Here is a 26,272-nt window from a genome sequence, read left to right as displayed (position 1 = left end):
CACACACACACACACACACACGCACACGGGGCGTAAAAGCATATGAGAGGCCTGCCGTTTGCTCGCTGCCGGCAGCAGGCCTCACCGTCTCTCCGCTCAGACCCCCCCCCCCCTCCCCCCCATCCTCCCCCCGTCCTCATCGTCGCCTGAGCTTCTACCCGTTCCACGGATCCGCCTGGACTTAATAAACCTGTCAGATGGCCGTCTGGGACTCCTGCTAAACGTGTGTCTGAAGCGTGAGAGGGACGTTATTTAAAGGACTCCGCGAGGCGGTTTGAGAGAGAGAAGAAATCCTCTTTCTTTCATTCTTTTCTAGCTTCAGAAGACCCGTCATTTTTTTAATTTTCTTTGATTCAGGCCGTGTAAATCCAAACCAGAAGAATCCTTCTGTGTAAAGTGACATCAAGCAACACAATGAGGACGTTTCGTGTGAGGTGCACTTTTACCCAACGGGACTCTTAAAGCTGCTTTCTGAAAACCCCAAATTGACCTTGTGAGGTTACTGCGCCTAAGATGTAGAAACGCCTGTTTACACATCCAGCAGGCACAGAGCGTCAGCTGATCAATGTGAGTCCTTCAGTCACTGTGGTCTTGCCACTTTTGTCTGGGTTTTCTTTTGGTCACCAGCTGATCCTGAGTGAACTTGCCTCATCCTTTGCCTTGTTTGATGTCCCAACGTGATCCACGTGGGTTCACCACACTATTTGCGTTACTCTATCAAATGTTCACTAGTGTCGCTTAACTCACAGGAAAGGTTTTCAGGGTTTTGCGATCTACAAAATCTCCTCTTGATGCTGCGGAGAGAGCTGCACGCTGAATGTGAAATTCAATATATATCATATAATAGATCTATTTGATTATATGCAAAGAACGAAATATTAAAAAGTGATCTAAATATGTAATTAATGAAGCAAAGTAAAGGAAACAATAAAAGTTAACAAAGTTTATTACATGTTTATATACAAACAACTCTGCAAGGCACACCTTTGTTTAAATAAGAATATACAATACCTCTTATTCTTGAAAGCAAACCGGTTTTAGTTTTTGAAATATATATTAATACACGTCTGTTTAGTGTTTGACACGGAGAGAAGGCCCCTAGTTTTGGATGTTCAGTCGACACACAAATGAAAACATAAAAAAAAAAAACACTAAGTTAAACTCAACACCTCTAAATGGCAAAGTATCAAATGTCAACGTGTAGAGAGGAGACCACCAGAACACTCTGATGAACACGGCTCATCGTCTCATGGGATTCCATCAGAAACGGACAGAAAGACAAACAATACTGTGAAATTCTGTGCTTGTATTGGACTTGAAAGCTAAATAAGTGGAGGTCCAGAGGGCCGACGGTGTCGTCCATCGATACACGATGAGGAAACAACAACCAATCCGGCAGAACTCTAAAATAAACAACAACACAACAGCTCTCATTTGACACTTCACATGCGTTGATATGAAAGAGAAGGGCAGTCTTTTCTTCTCAAGATAATCCTACTTTTTTCAATCAGATTTATTGAATAAGCTATGACGACGAGAAAAAAAACAGATATTTTAATAATATGCGCTGCACAATGTTAGGCATTTCTTTTTGTCAGGCCATGATGGATGAGCACGCTCAAAACAGGGAAGAGAGGAAAATAAAACAACAAGTTGTTGAGCTGCAATGCAAATTACATTTGGGAAGCTGTCCGAAAAAAAGAAGAAAAACAAAAGTTTTTTTTCATTGTTCAGTTCATATTATTGATTATGTAATGATCGGTCATGTCATTCTGTCACTGCACTAAAGCTCCCTGTGTTAAAAAACTTCCGACATCCGACATCAATCAGGACATTTGTGAAATGAAGCAACTATTGAAAGAGGAAAGGACTCTCGGTACAAAGGCCCTACCGTGACTCATGAAACAAAGCAAAATCTTACACAACGGCACAAAAAAAATGAAAGGAAATAGTTGGTATTTCCAGCTTGGAAACATTAAGATGCAGGATGTCACACAGTTTGCCACCATGACGTGTGACGACCCACCGAAAAACGATTTGACGGATGCCAGATCCCTTCAGAGGCTGCTGACTCACGCCATGATGGGAAAAAAAAAAAAAAAACCTCTCCTTTACCGTGAAGCTACAAGTTCAACAAAGGTCCGTCAATGCTGCGGCCTTCTGTCCATTCCCATAGAAAGACCTGTTGGTCAGAGAGGATCCTTTTAGGGGCGGAGAGAAAGTGCTGAGTCAGCCCTTTTCCCCCAGGCTGCATCCTCTGGTGTTCCTGACGTCTTCTGGCTCTGTGATTTATTGAATATTCCCGTTGACGTTCCAGATGGTTGACCTCGATCATGCCAGGAGCCCCAGTCGCTTGACCTTGGCAGACAGGAAAGAGTGGATGATGAAGACTATGGTCTTTGGGCAAGAATGGAGGTCCAGTTGCTGAAAAGAGAGATGAGAGTGCAGGAAATATGAAACGGATGGAAATTGTTTTAAGAAAAAATGCACTTTCAAAAATTCAATTACTGGTAAATTTGCAACATTAATCAATTGTTAGTCATTCGGATTCAATAGTGGTAGAAATAGTAATAGAACCAAGTGAAAGCTCTGCCAAAGGCTACAGAGTGGATGGTGCATTAACATTTTGTTCTCATCTATTTCATTAACAACTATTAGAGCTCGTTTTGACAGCTCGCACCCGTGGCTGGCTGGAAATGCAGCAACATTAAAAGTTTTACGCGCTCGACAAGTTCCGTGCAAAACCAGTGACTCACAATCTCGGCCTCCTGGCCTCCGAAGTCGAGGAACATCATGCGAACCCCGTCGTCTGAGGACATTCGGAGGCGCTCGAACGGCTGCTGCAGCAGGATACTTTTCCTGACACCCATCTCTTGTGTAAATAGTGTGAAACCCTCATCAATGTGGACTCCCAGGGTGCACTCCTTCCCATTCCAACTGCAGGCTGCCGGGGGCACAAAAGAACAACATGACTCACACAGAGGCAGACAAAGGGAAGGTAATGTAATGATGCAGTCTGGATTTTTGTTGCCTATTTCTTGCGTTCTCATTATGTTGTGAGCTCAGTGGCACAGAGTTGATATAAAAGCCCAGGATCCTCGGCTGTATCCTATGAATGTGAGACTGAAAGGATAACAAAAAGATTAAAATAATTGATAAGAAAGCCCTAGTTAAATGGAACACTCATCCTAATTCAGATTGGATCAGTTTAGGTTTGTAGGCTTGAGGTTTCCGCACTACCTCGTGCTACCAGCAGAGGGCAGTGTGACAGCATTACCACCCTCTAAAAGGCAGACTGTGAAGTGACTCTCTTTGCATTCAGTACGTCTGGTGACCAAAAGCTTTCCTTTCTTAAAAAACACACTTCAAGTCGTTTACAAAGAAGCAGCCAGAAGATTGCGGACGTTTTGCAGAAGACAACAGGCCACTAAAAGAATTGACAAACGATTAATCCTAACTCCTAATCCTGCTCTGGGAGACCGGCCCCTTTTATGTGGCGGCGAGATGTCTGTTGAATGGAAACCATGTCTTGTGCAGATTAAACAGATCTCCTCCATTTGAGCATTTTTTGATTGCAGGCCGACCCGAATTGGGAGTTTTACAGCGTGACAAACGCATCTTGCGTTGCATTTGTCAACTGTGAAAGACTTGCCAATCGCTTTTTTTTCCTTTTTAGTGACGGTGCCGTCGTGTTTCCCCTGTGGTCGAGGGGCTCCCAGTTTATTATTAGTCAGATCAATCGAGCCTCAAAGGAGATTCAATTCAAGAACTTTTGATGCTCCTCATAAACTACCAGGTCCTTACTTTGAACTACTAATAGAAGCAGCGACTGCAACCTGATCTAGAAGAGCTGACCTTGAAAAATGTCTTTAAGCCTGACTTTAAGCCTCTCATCATGTGTCACTTGTCCCCACTGGGGGGGTGACCTCAGCGGGAGTCAAACGTTCAACGGGAGATTTGAATAGTTCGGCTGGTGGGGGGGGGGGGGGGGGGGGGGGGTGAGGGAACAAATCGCTGCGTCCGTACCGGCGGTGACCTCCTTGACGAGCTCGGCGGCGTCATGGCAACCCTCCACCACCAGGTGAGTCCAGGTGGACAGCTCCTTGGCAGAGTCCACCCTGAACACATGGGTCTCCACGCCCTGCTTGGTGCCCGAACGCAGGCCGAACGACAGGTCAGAGTCCAGCAGGGGGGAGCTCTTCCCCGGGCCGGAGTGGACCAGCCTGAGCGGGAGAGGGACGTGGGGGGGGGGGGAGACAAGACTGTTTAGGACTCAACAGACAAAAGAAGGAAGCGTGAGAGCAAACCGAGGGGGGTATTGAGGGGAAAGAATAATGCAATGTGGACTGCACAGGAGAAGGGGGAAGGAAAAAGACATGCTAATGTTTTTTCCAAATAAATATGACTCAAATGTCCAGCTGTGGAAAGAGTGAGCTTGTGCTCTCCAGACGTGGCCAGAAGAAGCCAGGAGAGGCTGTTTTTTTTTCTTTTCTTCTTCTTCTCCGTTCTGAGGCAGCTCAGGGTGGAGCACGTGTGTTTGCCGAATGCCCAACGCGCTGCGTGTGCGTTTGGACCTGGTAGCGATGAGCGGGTGGCTCTTGGTGGGGTTGCCCAGGCTCTCCTTGCTCTCCGGCAGGGAGGGATACAGGACCAGGTCTCTGTCGGTCAGCATGGCCAGTACGGGTTTCTCTGGACCCTGGGTCACCTGCGCGTTTAAAGAACCCCCCGGGGACGAGAAAAAACAAAAAAAAGGAAAGCGTTAAAAAAAAAAAAAAACGAGGGACAAACAGGGTACGGCGTACATCTGCGTCCACGCATACCTGCTCCGTGATCCAGCCCACGTGTTTGACCTCCACTCCCGGCTGCATGCTCCTCATCTCCTCCTTGACGCGCGGCAGGAGGCTGGCAGCGCCGGCCTGGATGGCGTTGTACCAGGACTGAGCCATGGCCGGGTCCTTGGCCCGCAGGAACACAGAGCTCCTCCTGCTGGACGAAATCACCTCGAAATACCTGGCAGGTGAGATGTGAGGGAGAGAGAGAGAGAGAGAGAGAGGGGGGGGGGGGGGGATGTTTGAGATATTAACAAAGGGAATGTGTGAATAAGTATCAGTAGATTTCTTTTCCTTAGATGACTGGGTGTTCGGATCAAAAAAACGCGGCGTACCGGTTCTCCGTGTCCGGGGGGCACTGTTTCCGTGACACCTGGCACATCTTCAGCGGGATGCTGCAGGGCTCCTTCACCTCGGCGGGGGCGAGCTCGGTGCCCCTGTGGGGCGTGGAGGGGGGGGAGTCCCAGGGGAGGGTGGCCCCGGGGGACCCCGAGTTTTTAAAGAAGGCCGACATCTCCTTGATGTACTTCACTGAAAACAGAGTGCGAGCGAGAGAATTAGATGGATCGGACAGAGGGGGGGAGAGGGAAAGGAACTTAGGATGCGAGTAAAAAGGCCTCCATGTCCGTCCACAAGTTCAGAGTTGTAAGCGGCACTTTTTAACTTCGAAAGTAATTCCACCAAAGAAAATTCTCTGTCACTTCAGACTCCTCAGCTGGAGTCTTTTCATGAAGAAAACGACCCTAACACGGAACAGGTGAGCTTTTATCCTCCAAAATACTAGATAGTGCCCCACATTTAACGTCCATGTCTTCTTTTCACAACATCACACAATTATTTCATCCTATTGAAGGTCTGTGAAAATGTCTTGACCTTGAACCACTGAATTGTAATCAGTTGCACCTTGGAAGAGGTTTATCTGTTATCTATGGCTGATTGTGGCCGGTCTGGAGCACCGGCTGTTGGAATAGAGGCTGTGGTTTACTCCGCCTTTGTGCACTAAGCTGTTGACGACGGTCATTAATGATCAAATTGATTTATTAAAAAATGTTTACTAGTTTTGTTTTGTTTCATTTTATCATTGCTGCAGTTGCCCTTTGGGGAAAAAAATGAAGTGATTCAGTATTTGCAAAATATTTATAAAATTTCTGTCCCACACAGTTTGTCCCACCTTAAATGACCATGATCTAAGAGGCCCTTAATTAGAAAATGTTGACTACAACTATTAACTACCAAGTTAAGTATACCTACAATATTGAGACTCATGATCATTAGAAAAAAAACATTGTCTCTTTTTTTGGACCATGGCCCTTTTCTGCTCACATCTGTTTTTATATTCACCGTTTCACCACTCACACAACTACACACACCTACATACACCTCCACACACACACACACACAGACTGCGGTCCAGTACGCTGTGGTATGGGTTTGGCAGGAGCACCGCTGCTGCTGGAGTATAAATAGCCCAGAGGACATGGCGACGCATGAAGGCAGAGCTCTGGTTTCACCGGGGTGGGGGGGGGGGGGGGGGATGTGCGGCGCTCTCCTCCCACACACAGCCCCAGGGGCACGAGGCCAGAGGGCGAGCAGAAGAGCGGCGGCGTAGGCCAACCGAGAGAGAGAGAGAGAGACGACGACGATGACGATGATGATGATGACGGACCAGATCTTCACGATTCTCGCCCGTCGGTGTGAGGCAGACTGATTGACATCCGACCCGCGAGGAGAGGCGTCGCAGGAAATTGCGCGCCATGACAGAGATGGCTCACTTGTCGCTTGTTGTCAGGCGGCTCGGCGTGGCGGTTATCACATTTCTTCTTTAATCTAACCCCCCCCCCCTCTCCCTCCCTGCCTCCCTCCCTCCAAAAAGCCGTTCTTGTAACACCCAATCTTTCATTTCAGTTCAATCTGCCAGTTTTCAAGTCCGTAATACGTTCAAAAGCTGGTAATTGGCTCCGAACGTGAGGGTGAACGTCCTGAAATGGCGCCTTCCTTTGGAGGGACTACGTGTACTTAACCGTGGGAAAATGTTCCTGCCATAACCGCGTCCATGGAAAAGAAAGGGATATATTCTTCAAACCCAACGCCGCCGTTAAAAATGTAGGACGGAATGACCAACACGTTGAATCGAATAAACAGAACGTTGTCTTCCTGTCTCTTCTTCTCATTCAATAACATTGTGATTCTGTCCTGGATCTCTAACGTGTTCCCTTCCTTCAGAGACGAGGTTTGCTTCCAGTTTCAGATTTGGTTGGATGCCAAAACTCGAGGGTCACGTCACGTGTTTGGAAGAAGCTGTCACCTTGCATAAACATGTTTCATGGACATGAGCTTTGGTCCATTTCTTCCAGTGTTGATGAGAAGTGGACGTGGTTGTAGCGGCGCACACCCATTCCTGTGTGGACCGCTGTGTTCTCCATGACTTGGTCATTGGTCTGCTTGAAAAGTAGCTCGCAAGACCGAAAAAGTGATATGCAAACGTTGTTTTCTGAGTGGATGTTCATTATAATTATGCGAGAGACTGAGTTCATGGTGGTTTCTGCAGAGCTAAACTGAGTGTGGACGAAACGATGACCACAACAAGCGTAACAAGACATTTACTTTCATTAAGAGGCTTTGATTTTTCCACCGAAAAACACACACAACCTCGCGCATTTTAGTCAAACAAATCGGACGAGATGGCTCTCGACCAGTGTTGAATGAAAAGGAGAGCAGGGAGGGATGCTGAATAGAAGGGGGCAGGCGGAAAGAAACTGACGACATCGGAAAGAGAGAGAGAGACGAGAATAAAAAAGGATTGAGAGAACAAGGAAGAGAGAGAGAGGAAGAATGAAGAGGACAGAGACTGGCGACACTGAGACACCGAGCTGAGCTGGAATACCAGCGGCGGCACATTCAATGCACTGTTAAAATGAGCTGAGACGGCACCGTTATTACTTTAGCTTATCTGGCAGCCAGCAAAACTACTTTCGTACCGCGAGTGAGTGAGTGAGCGAGTGTGTGTGAGTGTGTGTGTGAGTGTGTGTGTGTGTGTTTGTAGGAGGAGTTTCTTTGCTTCTCCTTGCAGAATCCGCCGCTGAGCTTTTCCCTTCTAACGGCTTTCACATTGAACCTCCCAAATCCTCAACAGACATTTTCAGCAAATTCACTGTTGACACAATTCACTTAACGGCGGCCCTGAAAAACCTCCTTTTTCTCCTCCAGTTCCCCCCGGTTGGCTCCTAAATTGCTAAAGCACAAGTTCCAATTTCCCAAAACTGTGCTTAGCCGGTATTCTCCATTGTGTCGACTGCCTTACAAACACACACACACACACACTACATCCACCTGACCCTGCATTCTCACACGCTCCGCTGGTTTGATGATGATGGACCCAGCGGGGGCCGGTCAGAAGGCGCTTCGGGCCCAACAGCAGCACCGTTGGCCACCGGTTGCCGTGGGAGCGGCAGGAATGTCACTGGCCAGTCGGCGACTTCGGAAGCACGCCGTCGGCTCCGGCCAAAGAAGAATGTTCCCCAACAGGGGCACTCGCTGTGCTGCACTGGTGGGCGAACCAGGTCAAAGGTCGGCCCGATCGCAAGTCAGACGGTGTGGAAGATTCAGGCGATTCACCAAGATGGAGGCCGAATATTAGGAAGACGCTGGTACCTTGACATTCTTATGTTTGTTGGTATCATAAAAAGGTCTGCGTCGTGCACGGTGAATACACGCTGCACGACGATTCAGCCAAAGATTCCTGCAATTCCCCAATTTTAAAACGGCCGTGGCCTTTGGATGAAAGCTCGCACGGTTTATAAATGTCATCGCGTAAGAAGATTTCTTTTTTCCTCTGGAATAATGTCTCCATTCAGGCCATCCCCGCGCCTATAAGCCCCGCGTCCTCCATCCCCTTCTTGCACACTGTGCTCAATACCGGGGGGGGGCGGTTGAGTGGAGACTGAGCCTGTAACGAAGGGGCGAGAGGAGCACAAAAGGCCCGGGGGGCCACCCATTTACGAGGGGTCCCGGATCCACGCGGCTGGAAGTGTGAAGCGAACGTGACGCCGCCGGAAGGGGAGAGCTGTGAGTTGTGATTTAATAAAGCTGTGCTGCATAGCGCATGATGGTGTGCTGACCATGCATCAAACCCTCTACAAGAAAGAAAGCTTGATAAAAGAATATCCAATGTGTATTTCTCTCTACTATTTAAGTAAGAAAATTAAGTCAGAAAAAAAAGGAAAAGGTTTTGTGAAGGAAAGGAAAAAAGTATTAGGTCAGAAAATATTTTGTCTAAATAAAGAAAATGTCAAGGAAAAAAAAGCAGGTAAAGAAGGGTCAGAGTAAAGGAAACATGTGACACCACATTTTCCACCACTAGAGAGAAATGGAACCATGCAAACAACTGGCCAGCTTCTTTTCTGTGGGCTACTGCACACTGCAGCGTGTAAAACCAACATCATTCCTTTTTCATAAACTACGACAAAAGCAACTTCAAAAAGACGTGTTATCTCTCAATGAGGCAACCCTTGATTAGTGAAGGTTAACTGCATGACATGATTATGATAATAAAATCACTCAGGCGCCAATTAAAATCAAACTACATGGACGGGCTCTCTGCGCTGAGCTGCTCGAAACAAAACAATCCCAAATCTAGATAACCATACACCTGAACTTAAAAGAGGGGTCTTCGTTCTTCTACTTACATAATTCCCTCGATCTTTCAGAGCAGAAATAGCTAAGAGAACAAAGACAGGTAGTAAGAAACTGGAGGGCAGGAATTCAGTCAGGCTACAAGGGGAAGGTTTATTTTCAAAGCGATAATTAAACTGTCACAGGAGCGCGAGCCAGAAGGTTTTTAATTAGCCGATAAGTACGCGCGTGTCACCGGCGCCTTTCCGCCATCGAGGAGGAACTCCGAGCGCACACAGAATCGGGGATGAAGATCCGACCCGTCCGGGTCGAACTGCTCAACAGGCTGATCACTGAATCGTCCGCTGTGCAAACGGCCATTTTGACACGTGCGGAAGTACTTTGCAGCCAGCAATTACCTCTGACAGGCAGGTCGAATTGACAAAAGGAATAACTTTAAATTGGTCTTTTGTTATGACTAAAGTTTTTTACCAAGCAATAGATATTGCTGCAGCATTTCCTAATGTCATTTTCCATTAACTCACATCAAAGAATGTTAAAAAAAAGGCAGTTTTTGAGGTTTGGGCTCAGTTAGAGGAACATATTACTAGCAGCAGAACAAGGACGGGATTCTCCTGCTGAGCCGAGAGACCCGGGAAAAAAAAAACCCCAAACAAGCACCAATATATTACATTTCTGACTCCTTTCCCCGGATGGACAAGCCAAAAAGATGGGGCACATGGTGAAGCGGGCCATTAGGAACAGGAGCGTCCACACCAACTCTCATCTCGTCTCTGACTGGGTTGAAAGCGTCTGAAGTCCAAGTTGCAGCTGGAAACTGTGAATTGGGGAAAGTCTCACTCGCCTCCCCCCCCCCGGTGGATGCGTCTGTCACCCGTCCAGCAAGAGACGCGCTGTGTGCGAGGTCCACGTCGTGTGTAAACACAGCGTGTTGATTCATATCCTCTGAGCGTCGTCCCTTGCATTCACACACGTGTCCTCGGAGAGCTTGATTGGTAGATTGTCATTTTTTTTTTTTGCCCTTAAAACTAAAATGTACCTCAAACTGCTTTAGCTTCAATGTGTCCTTCAGACACAGCTTGAAACAAAGAGGTTCTTCGTGGTGCAGAAGAGCTGAATCCTTCAGATATTGTTCATTGGCCGTCGATGACGTAGTAAAAGAAAAGGTTAGCATTTCTCTGTTTACACCTTGGTTTTCACCAAACTGCTAGTATATTATTTTTGGGCTTCAAATGTGACATTGGACTTTGTACAGAGTTGCCCAATAGTTCATGCTTACACAGTGCACAACAAGCCAATAGGGGAAAAACACAAATGCAGAGACCTCATACAGCTAACAAACTATTTTTGACATCAGAATTGAAACAGCACATTTTTGTAAAAATATCTTTTCACCACTTATTTTGTGTACTCTCCAGGAGGTGTGAAGCGTCATTATCTGTATCCCTCTATGTAGCACTCTCTCACTCTCTCGGTCTCTTTTAATGTTTAATTAAACCAAGTTCCAACCCTCTCTTTAAACTTTGGGCAACAGAATAATTACCAATCAACGCCGTAGCCTCCAGCATGGATGAATATTGACTAATATACAAGCTAAATAGGATATTTCCTATTTGTTTTATGAATGGGGGACCGGCAAAGATCAGCGTCCACTACGAGGACGCCGTCCGCCAATGACGGGTTGTATCAGTGGTCATATTTACAGATTTCTTTCCTACAAAAACTCTTCAAACTGAATTCTCTCGTAAAAAAAAAACTTTTTTTAAATAATGGCGGAATCATGCTATGAAACCGGAAATGTGAGACTCTGGAAAGGATGCAGTTAGCGGACCAATCACAGCCTTGCGGGCTGCGTGAGCTCGTGAAGCTTTTTGACGCTAGTCCCGAAAAAAAAAATTGGTCGACCCACGCAAGCACGCAAGCCAAACTAGCACAAACTAGGCTCTTATTTGTGGGCAGCGGGTTTAAGAAAGATCCGGAGGCAGAAGGTTTTCACACAGATTAGCGCGCACACACCCGGGAGCAGCCCCCCCGAGGTGCTGCTGCATTAAAATCATACCATTTATTAAAAAGACATTAAAAATCTACCCTTCTCAAAACCAAGAATCCATTTCTTGTTTAATAATGTTTCCGTCGGCATTCAAGCCTGTAAAGTCACTCACATGAACTCAATAGTGTCCTTGAAAGCGTTGATTGTACCGTTAACGCGGTGAGGCTCAGGATAAATACCCCCCCACGTGCTGCTGCCACAGTCGCACTAATCTGACACAGACGATCCGAAATGTGTCTTCTCCTTCTCCGCTTCCCAAAAGGGTCACGACCTCAAAAACGCCGATTTTAGATCTTCTAATGCATCTCCCCTGGAATGTTGTGAAAGTGCTTGTCCCGAGTGTTAGTGTTCACACATGGCACACACACATATTGGGATGTGATGGAGGCCGCTTCTCCTCGTCTGTGTGGTGAATCTCCTGCCTGGAGCCCACTGGGCTGGTGGTGGCTCCATTGTTGCTGTAAACAACTGAGGAAGCCTGCTAGCCGACCTTTAGCACTGAAGAGGCGCCCGAGAAGGAGTTTGTTTCAGGAGTATTTTGATGAAATGCCAAAAACCAAAATAAACTTTGTACTTTGAATCAAATGTCCTGCAAAGTATTTGTGTGATGCACAAATAGTCTCAAGAGAAAATAGAAATCTTGTAAATCTGCAGCTCGGAAAAGCTCCCGGCGTGTAAACGAAAATGTTGAATTATTTACTGCTTTTATTCTCTTAAAAAGAATCCAAACCTTCTCACGACAGTTATACGCGTCCATCAGTCACCGGATCCGACCCCCACACACACACACACACACACACACACACACACAAGCCCTCAGTGAGGAGTTAGGCCTTTTTCCCTTCCTCTCTATCGGGTCTTCAGGGGGGGGAAGGGAAACTCGTGAAATGATTCCTGACGTGACGGATCACAGAGCGGCACTGCTTGAGCCGTCTGATATCAACACTTTTCTGCCTGACTGTGGACGAGTGAGGGGCGGGAGGAGGGGGGGGGGGGGGGGGGGGGGCGGGGTGGGATCTGCAATGATTTCCCCCCGGCTGTAGCTCTGGCCGCGTCCGCTCGGCTGACCGGAGCTACCGGCGCTAGCCCCTTCCTCTCTCAAATTCACCCTCCCGAACGGAACGTTGACGTCACGTGTCCTTCTTTCAACTTCATGGAACTTGGTTTTAGAGCTTTAGGGGTTTGCGTCTACCCGGTTGCAGGAGAGACTCTTCACAAAGGGTCTGGGGTGTCAGTTCGGCTGCCATCACTGAGCATCACTGTTTAGACTCTGTGGGCTCTCTTAAAACATGAAGGGAATACACAGATCAATAGAAGGGATAATAAGCGCAAAGCTGCAAAGTGTCAAGTTGTGTGGTTCTTGAGGCAGGCAGGCGTATTCTTTCCGAATAGCCTCATTCTGTATAAAACATCAAACCTCGCCTCCAGAGACTGCACATTTGTAACGAGTGAAACTCCAAGCCAGAAATTCCTCTGATGTAATCTGTTGGCAAGACGAGCGATTGCCTTTAATCCCTTTCTTCTGTCTCCGGACCGCGTCGAAGATTAGCCGACGCTTTCGCATACACAAACACGTCCAGACAATGGAGGATTTTGAGTCTTTGCCTTCCTGTTTTTTAGTTTAACTCGTTATGTGGATTTTTTTTTTCTGACTGATCAAAGTTCCAATTTAACAGGTTGCCTCCCTTCTGCTCGCCGTGGATGGGAGATCAACCCAAGCGCTGGACAGATGCAGCGAAACATCTCGAGGTCTCAAATGTTCCCGTCCATGCGTCTACTTAGAGCAGTGTTCCTTTTGCATGAAGGACAAGGATTTAGTTCTTCCACACTGTGAGGATTGCATTGTTTAAGAAACACGTAGGACCTCGTTTTGTCACTCAGCCGCCCATGATTTGTGCATCGTAAATATGACTCCAGGCTTCACTGCCACATTTGACAAACTTTTAAAGAGCAAGAAGGGACGCAATAGAAAGGAGAGGAGGGCAGAAAGGAGGAAGAGATTCCGAGTCCGGTTTCTTTCCGAATGAATAATGTGTTACCTTCAAGGATGACTTCTTTGCCGGTTTTCTTCAGCGCTTGCACAGCCTCGTCGTGTGTGGCCTCCCGTAAGTCATAGCCGTTGACAGACAGTATGGCGTCCCCCACGTAAAGCGCCTCAGTCTGGTCAGCAGCGAGGCCTTTGAATATCTTGGAGATGAGGATGGGCATCTTGTTCTCCTTCCCACCTGCACGACCAGAGGGAAAAAACGTTTACGGATTCAATCTCATCATTTTTTTTTTTTAAGGAACCTGCTGCTTTGGCTGCACACGCATGCATGCATGTGACAGTGCAACCTCCGTTTCTGACCCCTGATCAGATTTACTGGGGTTTTACTGGGAATTAAGTTATTTTCTACTTAGTGCTCAAGCTAAGAGCTCCGGACGGCATGCTCACAAAATTGAATATGGAACACGGCGCTGGGATCGTATGGCAACTTTGCACTAGAAGGTATAGAGTTTGCAACCCCCCCCCACCCGCGGAGATGATGATACCAGAAATAATAACCGACAGGTGAAACCCAAGACGAAGATTACACCTCCGTTTAATGTAAAGGTGGAGTCATTATCAGTGTGTTGTCCAGTAACTGCATGTCGCGGATACAGGACGTTGCTATGCAACAACATAACTGCGCCCTTGTTTTTATTCCGACCCCTGCCCATCCCCAGGAGGCTTCAGTCATCCGAGCTAAAGAGAGCGCGTGAGGACAGCAGCGATTACTCTGTTGCACTAACTTCCGCGGTTTCCCACCTCGCCCTCTTTCCCCTGCTCTCTCTCTCTCTCTCTCTCTCTCTCTCTCTCTCTCTCGTTATGTGAAGGTCAGTTAGTGGGCTGATTGATCTGTTTGCCGTGGGCCTCCACTTTCCGTAAGAAACGTCGTCATTAACGCTGGCAGTTGGGACTCTGGCCTTCAGGCTACTGGGAAATGATCCGTAAGAGAATTACATTTAATTCATTTTAAATTTGTCTTCCACAGGTTGCTTTCTCTCGGTGATTACTTTGAGATTTGACCCACGGATCGCCTTCTAGAGGCCGCTGCCTGGTGATCTCCATAAAGAAAATGTAAAAAAAGGACACACAATCACACTATGCATCCCAGTCGGTATGATGATCAGATTTACCAGCCTACCCATGTTGTTTTCTGCATGGCTGAGTATTAAAATTGAGGTGATTGTTGACGCGTCAACTTGGGACATTAAAGTGATGATGAGGACCTTCAGCAATATTGGTGGTCATCAATATAGCCTGTACTGTCTGTCGTCAATACTTTAATCAGAATCTCAACAAAAATCCATAACTTGAATAACAGTTTAGAATTTCCCATTTAAAAGGTCTGCACAGTGCAATGGACAGTAGATGAGCATTGCATACTTGGTTAAGCACATGGTAAAGCACCAATAATGTGGCATCCAGTTGCCTCCAATTGCTTTTCATATTGGTTCAGTTCCCGTCTCAGAAGATGTAGCTGTCGAGACGGGAACTGGACCAATATGAAAAGCAATTGGAGGAGAGAAGTTTAGCCAGAGAGACACAGAGAGAGAGAGAGAGAGAGACATAGAAACAATTCTGACTACTCGACGTATATGAATCGGCAAACGGCCCAACCGGGTCTGAGCCCAGTGTTCGCCACACTGCCAAAGACATTCTCACTCCACCACCACCAAGTCGGGGCGGCCCTCCTGTGAACACCGCTGACCAATTCTATGATCTACGTTTCCATCCACATTCAGAGGCATGGCCGTTGGTTTGTGAGGACGCTTCGGTTTTGATTTGCTTTTATACATTTTTACCCGTGTTGAGTAATTCTTCCTTCTGAATGAATGCAACCTTTCCCACCAGATGTGAGTGGGCCTTATTAGTGGTTTTATCAATAGGGGATGGGACTTTTGCCTGATGTTGTTGCTGTCATCACCATATCCTTGGTAAAGCACTTTGAATTACCCTATTAAATATACATGTGCTGTACAAATACAGTTGCACTCTGTTAACTTTGTAACAAAGGGGGATTGTTTTGTTGGGTTCCTCAGGGGAACTTGACTATTTGACTGTGTATTTACTTACAATAACCCAGGGGAGTAATTGCAATTGTACTGCTCTGGACTTTGTGTGTAATTGTTTAGCAGATGAACTGTCGGCCTAATCAGGGCTCTCTGAAATTGTGAAGTTGCGATTGATCCCTGGGAAGCGAGCAAAGTCTCAATGTTCTTTTTCACCCAGAGTTGATGAATCAAACATTCTGCATGGCACAGGCTGTTATAGGCAGCTGTGAGAGAAACTGAGTTTGCTGATTGAGTCAACATGAAGCACCCTGAGGAACAGTTAACATGAGCAAGGACAAAGTAGACATATGGCATGCTTGTCCAGAGTTTTTTTTTTTTTATGAGCGAATCATCTCTACGGAGGTCAGGAAAAGAGTCATAGGCCTACACAACCAAAAAAATACTGTGTACCAAACTGAGGAAAGGTGCCAATGGATGTTAAGCTCAATTTAAGGCAAATTTAGAGTCAAAGAGCGTCTTTTCATTTGAAAGGACGATAGTGGCGCTGGTTTAAAAGTGATGATGGGACGATTTTGGCTGTTCAAAGGAACTTGGCATCTGCACAAAAATGACATATAGATTTAGATCAATAAGGAGACAAAATGACTTGTTGTAAGTGAAGGTTGTTTTTCCCCTCCGGCTTTGCCAAACTACAAAGTCTGACATCTGGGCTGCCAGAGGAGGTGAGGACCAGCCCCAGTGACAAGTACTGCACACAGTACCCCACCTCCACCTTTATATGACCTTTCTACATCTCTCCCCCTCTTTGCATCTCGTCGGGTTTGCTTGCAAATCTGAAACGCCTTGTACTGACAAGGCTGCTGGATAAACATTGTTGACATATTGTAGGAAAAATACAGCCAACACGTCTGCCGCTCCTACACAGGCCTTAATCCACCCGTGTTCCCTGCCCAGCCCTTTTACCTTGTCTTTTTTTCCCCTCCGACTTTTTCCATGTCAAACACAGTTCATCACACCCCAGCTGGGCGGCCTGTCGGGCGAGCTGACAGGAGCTGGTGGCGGTGGAGGTGGGCTGGCGTGCCACCCACGACAGGTAAATGAACCGTACCGCTTCCTCCAACACCGACACGTACCTAATTAGCTAACTTTGTGCTAACAATGTGTTGGCTGGGATATTGTTCCCTTCCGAGAATTCAGTATGATCAGCACTTCTTCAGACTTCATCAGCTTCTATGCGAGCACGGGTAATGGGCGCTGGGAAGAAGAAACACCAGATGAAAAAGAGCTACCAAAAACCTTCATGATAACGTGGCTACATATTCCTGATGAGCCCTGCAGAGCCACATAAGGAGAGAACGGCTTTTTAATAATAGATTTGTTACATAAGAATGCACCAAATATTGTCTATTTGCACATCTGAGGTGTTCTGTGAATATGGTATGTAATATAATATAATATATAGTTTGTGGCATCAAAATATGGTTTGCCCCCTCATGATCGGAGCATTGATTTTGACTCGGAGGGATGAAGTGTGTTACACCCAGTTGCACCTCACTCTGACCTGCGGACCTGTCTAAGAGATCTGGAGCCTCACTTCCTGGCCTCTCCTCTTAAATTTAGACATGTGAGGGGAGGGGTGGACTGCCTCCGTGCTTTTCAGCACCTCGGGGCGGGCTCCCTAAAATTAACACGAGTGGAGTAGTCCATTCCCAGCCACATAGCTCTCATCTTTGGCCAATGACAACTGCTTGCTGGGCGGGTAGCTCCTCTCAGCTGTTCACAATGTGGTGTCAACCAGCCCACCCCAACATCTCCCTGCTCTTTCATTTCCTTACCCCGCCCCCGTTTCTTTTCCCACACCGTACTTTTTCTCACATTGTTCATTCATGTACATTTTCCTTGCTACATGTTGGACCTCTGGCCCGGCTTGCTTCGTGTCTATATTATTCATATGTGTGTCTTGCTTTTTGTGCCTTTACTTTGCGTTCTCTGCACCTCTAATAGACCCCCCCCCCTTCCTCCCTCTCTTCATCGCTGCCTTTGAACAACGGGCATCACAGCAATGTCGAGCCGCCAGGGTGCCAGCAATGATTTTGTTTTAATAGCATGCTGTCGGGTTGTCAAAGCCACCCATTTCCACAAAGATGGACATTACATTTATGTCATCAAGGGCTGGCTTTGTTGCTGTTGGTGGTGGCGGGGGCGGGGAGGGTTCATGGGCCACGTCACCATCTTTGCGACATGACAACGGTGATGGTCCAAGGCTGTCCACCCAATGGGCCGTGGGCAACCGTTCAAAACTCCAAATTTTAAAAACAATATTAGATACCTCCAATAAAATAAAAAAATCGCTCAGACTACGTTAGCACCGTGCTGTCCCCTTTATCTTTTGTGCTCTTTTGTGTTCTCATGGCTCCCTCCCCGTGCTCAGCCCCCACAGTCTTCCTCGCACCCAGATTTCCATTCAGATATTTGCCTGTTGCAGCAGGTCGGGAAGAAACCGGAGGAGGCCTTTTCATCAGCCGCCGAGCAAGCAAACAGCGCAGGTACCCGCAGCTGCTGTGAGGCGGGCTTGTAAGATACGGCGAGGTCGCGACCTTTCACCGCTGAAAGTTAGCGGGAGCAATGCCGGTGTCGCTGTGATGCAGCAGCATTTGTGGGGCAGATGCTTAATGGTGATTAAGCCAACCAGAATAGTTTACATATTGTCAAATCAGTGATGTATTTGCTGTTTTTTTTTCTTCTCTTCACTAATATGGATGACAAAACATGGAACATGGAGCTAGTTGAAGGTCTTTTCTCAACTTGAGCATTAGTCTCTGTTACAGTTTTAAAGGGTGTGTGCGGGGGGGGGGAGAGAGAAGAGAGAAAGCCCAACATTTCAGAGACGTAGCCAGACTTTAGTCCCCCCCCCCCCGTCCAGGTGAGGCGCAGCGCGAGATAATCCCAGCTGTCATTGTTTTTATCGGCGCAAACAACAGCCGTTAAACTCGCCTTTGGGGCCGAGTTGGCGCGCGGATGCGAGGTTCGACCGGACAAGACTTTGCCGTGGAGCGCGCGCGAGGTTTGCCGCACGTCACGTACGCGGTCGGTCGGAAGTTAGCTATAGCGTCAAGTTAACAGGCGCGCGACGCGACGGCGTTTTGCGCCAACTGCACTCGGAACTCCTTACCAAACTTGCGCCAAATGAAAGCGACTCGCCGTTTATGAAGTAAGTCGTTGTCGTTGTTGTTGTTGTTGGTGGTGTTTTTCTTTTTAAAGTATCTCACCTTTGATACTGATTCCGAGTCCTCCGACATCTTGCTTGGTAACTCGCACGGTGCGCTTCACGTTGGTGATGGTCTCCGGGACCGGGGACGAGCTTAGGTTCGGGGGGTCTCCGTTGATCGCACCGGCGGTACTGCTCGGGTTGGGCTTGGCGGGCTCCTCGACGCCCTCCCCCGGGTTGACCGTGAGCGTGTCCTCGGTGAGAGTGGCCAACACCCGGATCCAGCGGTCCACGGTCACTCGAAGTTCCAGCAGTCCCGTTTTCTGCGCCTTCATCGCGGCAGCCATGTTCAACGCATTCCTGGAATAACTGTAGAAGGGCTGGCAGTCCTGTAAAGAGATACGGGGGGGGCGGGGGGAGTAGAGGGGGAACACACACACACACACACACACACACACACACAGCGGGTTCTCTCTTCCCAGACTTCGTCCCACTCCAAAGAGCTTTATCCAGCAGTAAGAAGTAAAGTTAATTGAGGGTGATACGATTAGCAACGGTGTTGACACACACACACACACTAAAGTTCAAAGAGCTTCTCATTGAGTCCCTCCATCAACGGGCTGTGTGCGGTTGACTCACACATAATTAAGTTTTGGATACTTTAAAAAAATATATATATATTTTATTTCAAGTGCATTGAACCACCCGGGCTCTGATCACAGATCTAATTTGCGATGTGCCCAGCAGACACTAAATCGTTGCACTGATATACAGGCCTACAAGACCCTCTGTCATGGAGAGGAGGGAGGGGGGGTATAATGAATAGTGCTTCAAAAAACAGATAAACTGCTGTGCCTTTCCAGCTGATAGAGCTCACATTAAGGCATGACATCCACAAATTCATCTTCAGTTGGAACTGTGCAGACAGAAAACACGCTTACCTAATTATACCACGCCGTTCCACCAACATCTCTCATGTACAAACACAGGAGGCTATGCTTTGTGCAAAGCAGCTCACGTCTACGGACCATGATCATTGCGGGCTGAGGCATGGAGGGCTCCTTAGTGCACATCAGAGCTATATATTCATCCATCTGAGGGATACGTGCATAAAGGCCTACACACGAGGCAGAGCTTTGTATTTCCTTGATTTTCTTCCAGCTTTCATCAGTCTGATCCACCAAGCAATTCCATTTATTTTAAATCCACTACTTGATAGTTGTAACCTTTCAGTTTAGTGAGCCATATTTCAGCAGTAATGACAAATCCATTCGGTCTTGACTCCAGCTCATCTTGGCAAAGTACTCCACCGCTTTGGTGACTCAGCAGAGGTGCACTTAATTGCACAAAGTAGACATTAAACATATGTATGAGCCAGTGAAACAAGCTGATGAAGCAGCCCACATTCCCCATGCTCTCGTAGTGGATCTGCAAGTCATCCGCCTGCAGCCCTTCAGCTGCGCGTGTGGCCGCCCGTGATGCATCTGCTTCGCAGCAGGTGAAAAAGCAAAGAAGTTCCAGCATCCAATTTTAGAAAACACACGGGCTATTGCTTCTGAGATGAAAAACGAGTTGGGGACATTTTGGCTGAAAACGGTTTAAACGCTGCTCCTCTATTCACTAAACCTCTCTTGTAACGCAGCGAATCGGATACACTGTGCTCCTATCCAAACTGCTGCAGTTTAGAATTTTCTACTTATACTGAGATGTAGTTTTTGGTTCCCTGAGCTGTACTTAATGTATTCATTGATAATGCACAGATGAGCTGAACGTCCTGCTCAACGCAGGCTTTTTCCAAAATCTTTTGTTTCCCTCTAGTGGTTAAATGGTTACATTACTTCAGGGCGGATACAAATTCGATATCTTTATCAGACTATTCAATGTTATTCAATGTTTTCCTTTTTTGTATGAAATAATTTTAGGAGCATTCATCAATTGCGTTGTGGTGCCATTCAAAGTGTAATAGATCGATTTTTATGCCAGAACAAAAAATAAATGAAAATGAAAAACAGCTAAATGCTAAAAACTAAATGCAGTATTTTTTCTAAATCCAGACTGCAGTATTGTCATTTATTCCACCCTGCGGATGCCTCTTACCTAGATTGATCTTAATGTATGTCATTTATAGATTCATCTCTTAAGACGAGATTAAATGACAATTACTCTGCCATCAACTAAAACTACATCACACTGCAGTAATCTGTCCCGGGATTAAATGCACCACAGTTATTACAGCCAACCATATGTCCAGTGAAAAATACATGCGTCTCTGCGTGGAACTCAAGTCATCTAGGATTCAAAGAAACACTCATTTTGGGTTACAGTCACAGCGGTCTTGTTTCAGTCCTCAAACAGTTATGTTCTCTAGGATTTGATGATGAGGGCACTTGCAAATAAATGTTAGAACAGAATACAAAGCGTACTTTTGTTTTTCCGTTTAACCTCTTGAGTTGAAAGTATGTTTTCAAACGTGCACTATTCGACCTTTTTGCATTGCACGAAACAGGGCTTTGTAACTTTAATTTGCCGCGGGGACATGGTTAGCTGGTTGGGTTGAATTATGAATGCATGAATACATGATACGGTTTTTGCAAAATAAGAACTGCTAACTGTGGACGTTTTGTGCCCCCGAGCGGCCTGAAAAAACATTGACAGACTCAAACAGTCTCATTCAAATGTGCGCAAGACGGGTTCAAATACAATGATGGCGAATCGATATAAATGCGGTTGTTTATCACCCCCCCCCCATAAACTTTCACCATTGTTTGTAAACTCATTGTTCAGGAACCCCCCCCCCCCACTTCCCTCCCACATTACGTGTACTATTTAGCACATGAGTAGAACAACACAAACAGCTCAGCAACAACGTCGGCGCTCGCCTTAAGCCGCGCATCTACCTAATGATGTTGAGCATTAAGACGAAGCGTTTGACCATCTGACCTCCTGTCTGTACATCTGTCAGTCTACTGCTTTGTGATGTGAATGACAGGTGGCCAGCCTCATTTTCACAGCACCAGGCTTTAATTTATATATTTTTTTTCAAAGCTTTAGTATATTGGAAAGGATTTGCGAGGATCTCTCACACACAAAGTAATAGAATGTCATCTCATAAAAACGCATTTAGAGCTTGGAGTTGATGTTGACAGTAAAAATATTTTTTTTTGAATTGAATTTTATAAATTGTGAACATCGCTACATTTGAGTTCAAAACAAGAAAGATCATTTCATGTAATGAGGCACTGTTATACATGAAATATTAAAATTTATTTGCAATTCGACTACACAACAACTACAACACATGAATGCATCAATGATTTGAATTAATTAATACAATATGTATAATATGGTATTCTCAAAGGGACAGTCCTAGAAATAGGTTGCAAATAGTTCTAATTGTTAAGATTATCAATGCAGGCCTTTTTTTTGTAATATTAGAATATTTTGTAGTGAGGTTCTACTTAAATAGGAAATCTGAATATTTCTTCAACACTATGCTATGATTGAATTAAGTGAAAAAATATAACACAATATAGATGACAATGAATGCTGAGGATAAGCAGAGGTGTAGAAACAAATAACTCGATTGCCACAAGAAAACATCATACATTAAACACGCTTGTATTTACCTGTTTGTATTTTACATTAAAAATGAGACCTCCATTGTTTTCTTTGTAAACATTTATAGCGTTTATCAGATGCTCAGGTAATTGCAATAGTGGTTTAAAAGTTAAATATGCTGAATAATGTCTTTGTAAATCTATTTAAATAAATGATATCAAGTGTCAGAATAAAAAAAGAAAACCACCTATGTTAAGTTCGCCAACAGCAACGTACACAGACACTTAAAATACTGAACGCACTCCAACCCCCACTTGCCGTCCTCCCCCCCCCCCCCCCCCCCCCCGGTTCAATCAACCACATATATGCATGTCTCAACTCCCAAAAGACAGTGGACAGTTGGGGTGGCCTGCTGATTAATTTCAACCCCCCCCCCCCCCCCCCCCCCTCCCTCTGCCTCCTCCTGCCACCCTGCAACCATCACTGCATCCATTCCTCCCCTTCTCCGCAAAGGGCAACAGCTCCAGAGGTCCACCATATGGGCTAGTGTCTGAGCGGCTGACTGCCTGCAGCTTGCATGTGTGTCTGCGTGTGTGTGTGTGTGTGTGTGTGTATGCCATTCAAGCTTTTTCTGACTGTTAGCCCGCCCCACCTGTTTTTCTGCAACAACAGAGCAGACCCTCTCCACTTCAGGCCGTCAAGGACAGGCTGCTGGATGGATAGCTGAGCAGACCGCAGACTAAAAGATAAACAGATTGAGAGGAAACCCAGGAGAGATATGCAGATGTGACAGTAGGGTTTTTTCTAAAGATTTCATTCAAACTTGACAGTCGTATGAGAGATGAGCAGCTGCAAATGATATAATTGATAAGCACCTGCCAGGCCATTAGGAGAGTTTCCGGAAATGTGGTCGAAATGAGACGGGGCAGAAAGAGATTGGGGTCAAAAGACACAAAGACAGATGGATAGAATTCAGAAGACAAAGAGACGAGCAGACGATAACGGATTAAAAAATATGGAATAATTTATTCTCAAAATATGAATGACATGTGCAGTGAACAGACTGCGGTATAGACAGACACACCACCACGCTCCCTAAACACCCGGGGACACAGGATAATAATGGATGAGAACTCTGGGGTGATAATGAGAGGTCAAACAGAAGAATAGGTCTCAGGCTTCTACACCTGTGGCCCACCTTCTGCCATCTAAACCCGCCCCCTCGACCATTTTGTTTTAACCCCCACCCCCCGTCCACTTACTCTCATTAGAGCCTACTGAATAATGTAAAGGTATATATGCATGAGGGATCCAAGCGAACGGGAGGAGACAGGGGCTGAGGGATGGAAGGATCTACATAATAGGGCTATCTCTCCCTCCATCTGGTCATGTGTTTACAATCTCCCCTCCTCCTTTATTTAATACCAATCTATCTGTTGGTCTGACATGCCCAATGCCCCGCCAACGCCAAAGGTCCCCAAAAACGATCCCCGCTCCGGCTAATAGTGTCGCACGCTATCTGCGCTCTGCACAATCTGTCCCACGTAGTGCGACTGTGTATCAGCGACGATGCCGCACGTGCGTTGGTCTCTGCCTTTTCAGCAGCCGTTTGTATCAGCTGATAGAGCCCCCCCCCCCCCCCCCCCCCAGAGAATTAACCAGGCGTCTGCCGCCTGACCCCGTTGACTCCGACCATCCTGGGCTTCAGCTGATACGCGTGTCGCGTGGCCCCCCGACATGAGGGGGGACAAAAAAAGCAGGAGGAGTAGGGGGAGGCCGAGGACAGAAGGACCAGCAGCCAATGAATGATTATGATGACTATAGGGCCATCTTGCTGGCCTCCGCCACCTCCCCCCCCCCCACCCCCCCCGACCCTTCCCCCATGCCCAACACCAGAAAAAGCCTGGCCTTGGCCCTGGCTGTGGCTCCCACATGGACTAGCGATCTGGCTCGGGTCAGCGTGGGTGAAGTGTCACCACCAGGCAGTGTCTGGTCCGTCAGCTGTTGGGGGGATGACAGGAGGAGAGGATGGGAGAGCGAGGCAGAGGGTGTACGTACTTGCAGTTGCATGGAGGGGGGGGGCGAGGGGGATGTGCGAAATAGGCGAGAGCGGAAACAAGCAATGAAGAGAATCGGCAAGGAGAGTAAAAATAGCAAAAAGCCGACAGAGGGAATAAGAAGTTCGGCACGGCGGAGGGGCCAAGATGAGATTGGATGGAGCCGACTGAAACAATGGATAGAAGGGAACAGGTTTTGTGGAGGTGTTGGATCTGCCGGGCCTTACGCAGCCCACAGAGCTCACGCAGATGGCGTGACTGCTGAGAAGGAAGGGTAAACAGTCCCAGCTAATGACTTGCCCCCCTTCTTGACTCCGTACAGTGAAGTGAGAGAGCAACTAAAGGCGAGGAAACATTCCCTCTGGGGGGGGGGGGGGAGGGGGGGGGGGGTTGAAAATCTGTCAGGTTAACCGCTGTACAGTGGAGAGGGCAGAGGAGCCGCGTTGGACTCACAAAGGGTAAATGTGTGGGCTCGTACATTCATGGCATCTTTTTCATGGTATCGTTGGCACCGGCCTACGTCTCCAAGGCAGTGATTAACTCGGCACACTGAGCGGGGAGGAGGCGTAGCCAGTTCCTCTTTGGGGCTGGGGAGTCCACGGTGGACGGGGAGAAAGAGTGAGTCCATGCAGAGAAGAAAAACACAGCAAAGTTTCATGACCATTTTGCAAGTGAAAAGTACAATTGTCTTGCGTCACATACATCTTTAAATATATATATATATATATATATATATATATATATATATATATTTGAGATGGTGCATTAAATTAAAAAAATGTATCCCCTCAAAGGTTTACACTCTCAATACGGTTTGCAATAAGACCTCGGAGTTGTGTTTATGGCTATTTTTGTTTTTTGCTAACACCAGAGGGGAATCAAAGGCCAAATGTTTAGCAGCGAGTTGGTTATATACGTTTAGACCAGTCAGCCAGTGGGTCAGGTCAGCTGATTTGCTGTGTAACAGTCCTGCTGGTGTGATTAAAGGAGCTATGACAAAGACGCTGAAAGGCGATGAAGTTGGGGGGGGGGAGGGGGCGTGGGGTGGGCCAGCTGTCACGCAGAGAGACCATAATGGCCGGGGGGAAATCCCACCACCGTCTGAGCCGGCTCCTTGGTTGACTTCGGCCTCCTGCTAACTGACTAGTCATCTCTTTGTTAACCTGTCACCCAGCTTGTTGACAAGATGAGTTAGATGGGACATTGTTGTCACAACCCGAAGGTTCAGTCTGGTTTGATTCATTGTACCGCTCGGCACCTGGACACTTCAGTTACACCGAATGATGGATTTACGTGTTGAAACAATACATTTAAAAAATTGCTTATTTGAAATGTGCTCCTTTAGTTCATGCGAACACAGAGGTTCTTTCAAAAGTAGCATTATCTCTTTCACTTTTGTTGTGTCTATGCAAGCGGCAAATACGTTGCCTGCACCTGCCGAACCACAGAGCGTCCCCCTTTCACAGGGAGAGTGGCCCGAGTGTCACAGCACACAGCATTCGTGAGACGCTACTGCAGAGGCGCTACCCGTACATCTCGGTGACTTCGATACCTCATCTCTGGATCGCATTTAAATGAACGTATGTCATATTTTATAGCAGGAACGGGCTCCATACTCAGAACCAGTTCCGTTTGATAAAACAACACGAATATGAGTTAGAATTTGTTGGGTTAGATGGGTCATGTATCGCCCTGTTTCTCCGTTGCTCAAACAATTGCTCAAGAATGGATGACGGTAAATAGACGACTGCCTTCTAATCAGGTGTCTGACCGTGCTGGGAATATCACTCGTTTCCTCCTCCCTTCATCGATTGTCAAAACCGACTCAGCAAGAGGTGACTCTAATCGTGTGCTCCACATCAAAACAATTAGTGGCCCTTGGTCCTCCAGCTTTACCCCC

General features: G+C 46.8%; 2 protein-coding genes across 3 annotated transcripts in view; one reads left to right on the top strand and one right to left on the bottom strand.

Annotated features, from left to right (window-relative positions):
• Nucleotides 1-930: 930 nt before the first annotated feature.
• Nucleotides 931-19,143, bottom strand: snta1 (syntrophin, alpha 1). Of its 2 annotated transcripts, none has more exons than XM_037490126.2 (8): nucleotides 18,819-19,143; nucleotides 13,551-13,736; nucleotides 5,165-5,360; nucleotides 4,821-5,010; nucleotides 4,575-4,705; nucleotides 4,027-4,223; nucleotides 2,757-2,944; nucleotides 931-2,424 (listed from the first exon to the last, which is right to left on the bottom strand). In XM_037490126.2, the coding sequence occupies exons 1-8, from the start codon at nucleotides 19,102-19,104 to the stop codon at nucleotides 2,332-2,334; spliced, it is 1,467 nt and encodes a 488-aa protein (XP_037346023.2). In that variant the 5' UTR covers nucleotides 19,105-19,143; the 3' UTR covers nucleotides 931-2,331. The 2 variants fall into 2 exon arrangements, with proteins under 2 accessions (XP_037346023.2, XP_062419789.1); XM_062563805.1 differs by having other exon boundaries at nucleotides 931-2,358.
• The window catches only part of cbfa2t2 (CBFA2/RUNX1 partner transcriptional co-repressor 2), a 35,629-nt gene continuing 28,010 nt past the window's right edge, over nucleotides 18,654-26,272 (top strand). Inside the window, exon 1 of the mRNA XM_037490125.2 lies at nucleotides 18,654-18,760. The gene's annotated coding sequence lies outside the window, so the exon portion shown is untranslated. The remainder of the gene's footprint in view (nucleotides 18,761-26,272) is intronic.

Source organism: Pungitius pungitius, chromosome 8, assembly GCF_949316345.1.
Source record: "Pungitius pungitius chromosome 8, fPunPun2.1, whole genome shotgun sequence".
Taxonomy (NCBI): Eukaryota; Metazoa; Chordata; class Actinopteri; order Perciformes; family Gasterosteidae; genus Pungitius; species Pungitius pungitius.
Note: the sequence above shows the minus strand (reverse complement) of the source record. Positions and strands in the feature narration are given on the sequence as shown.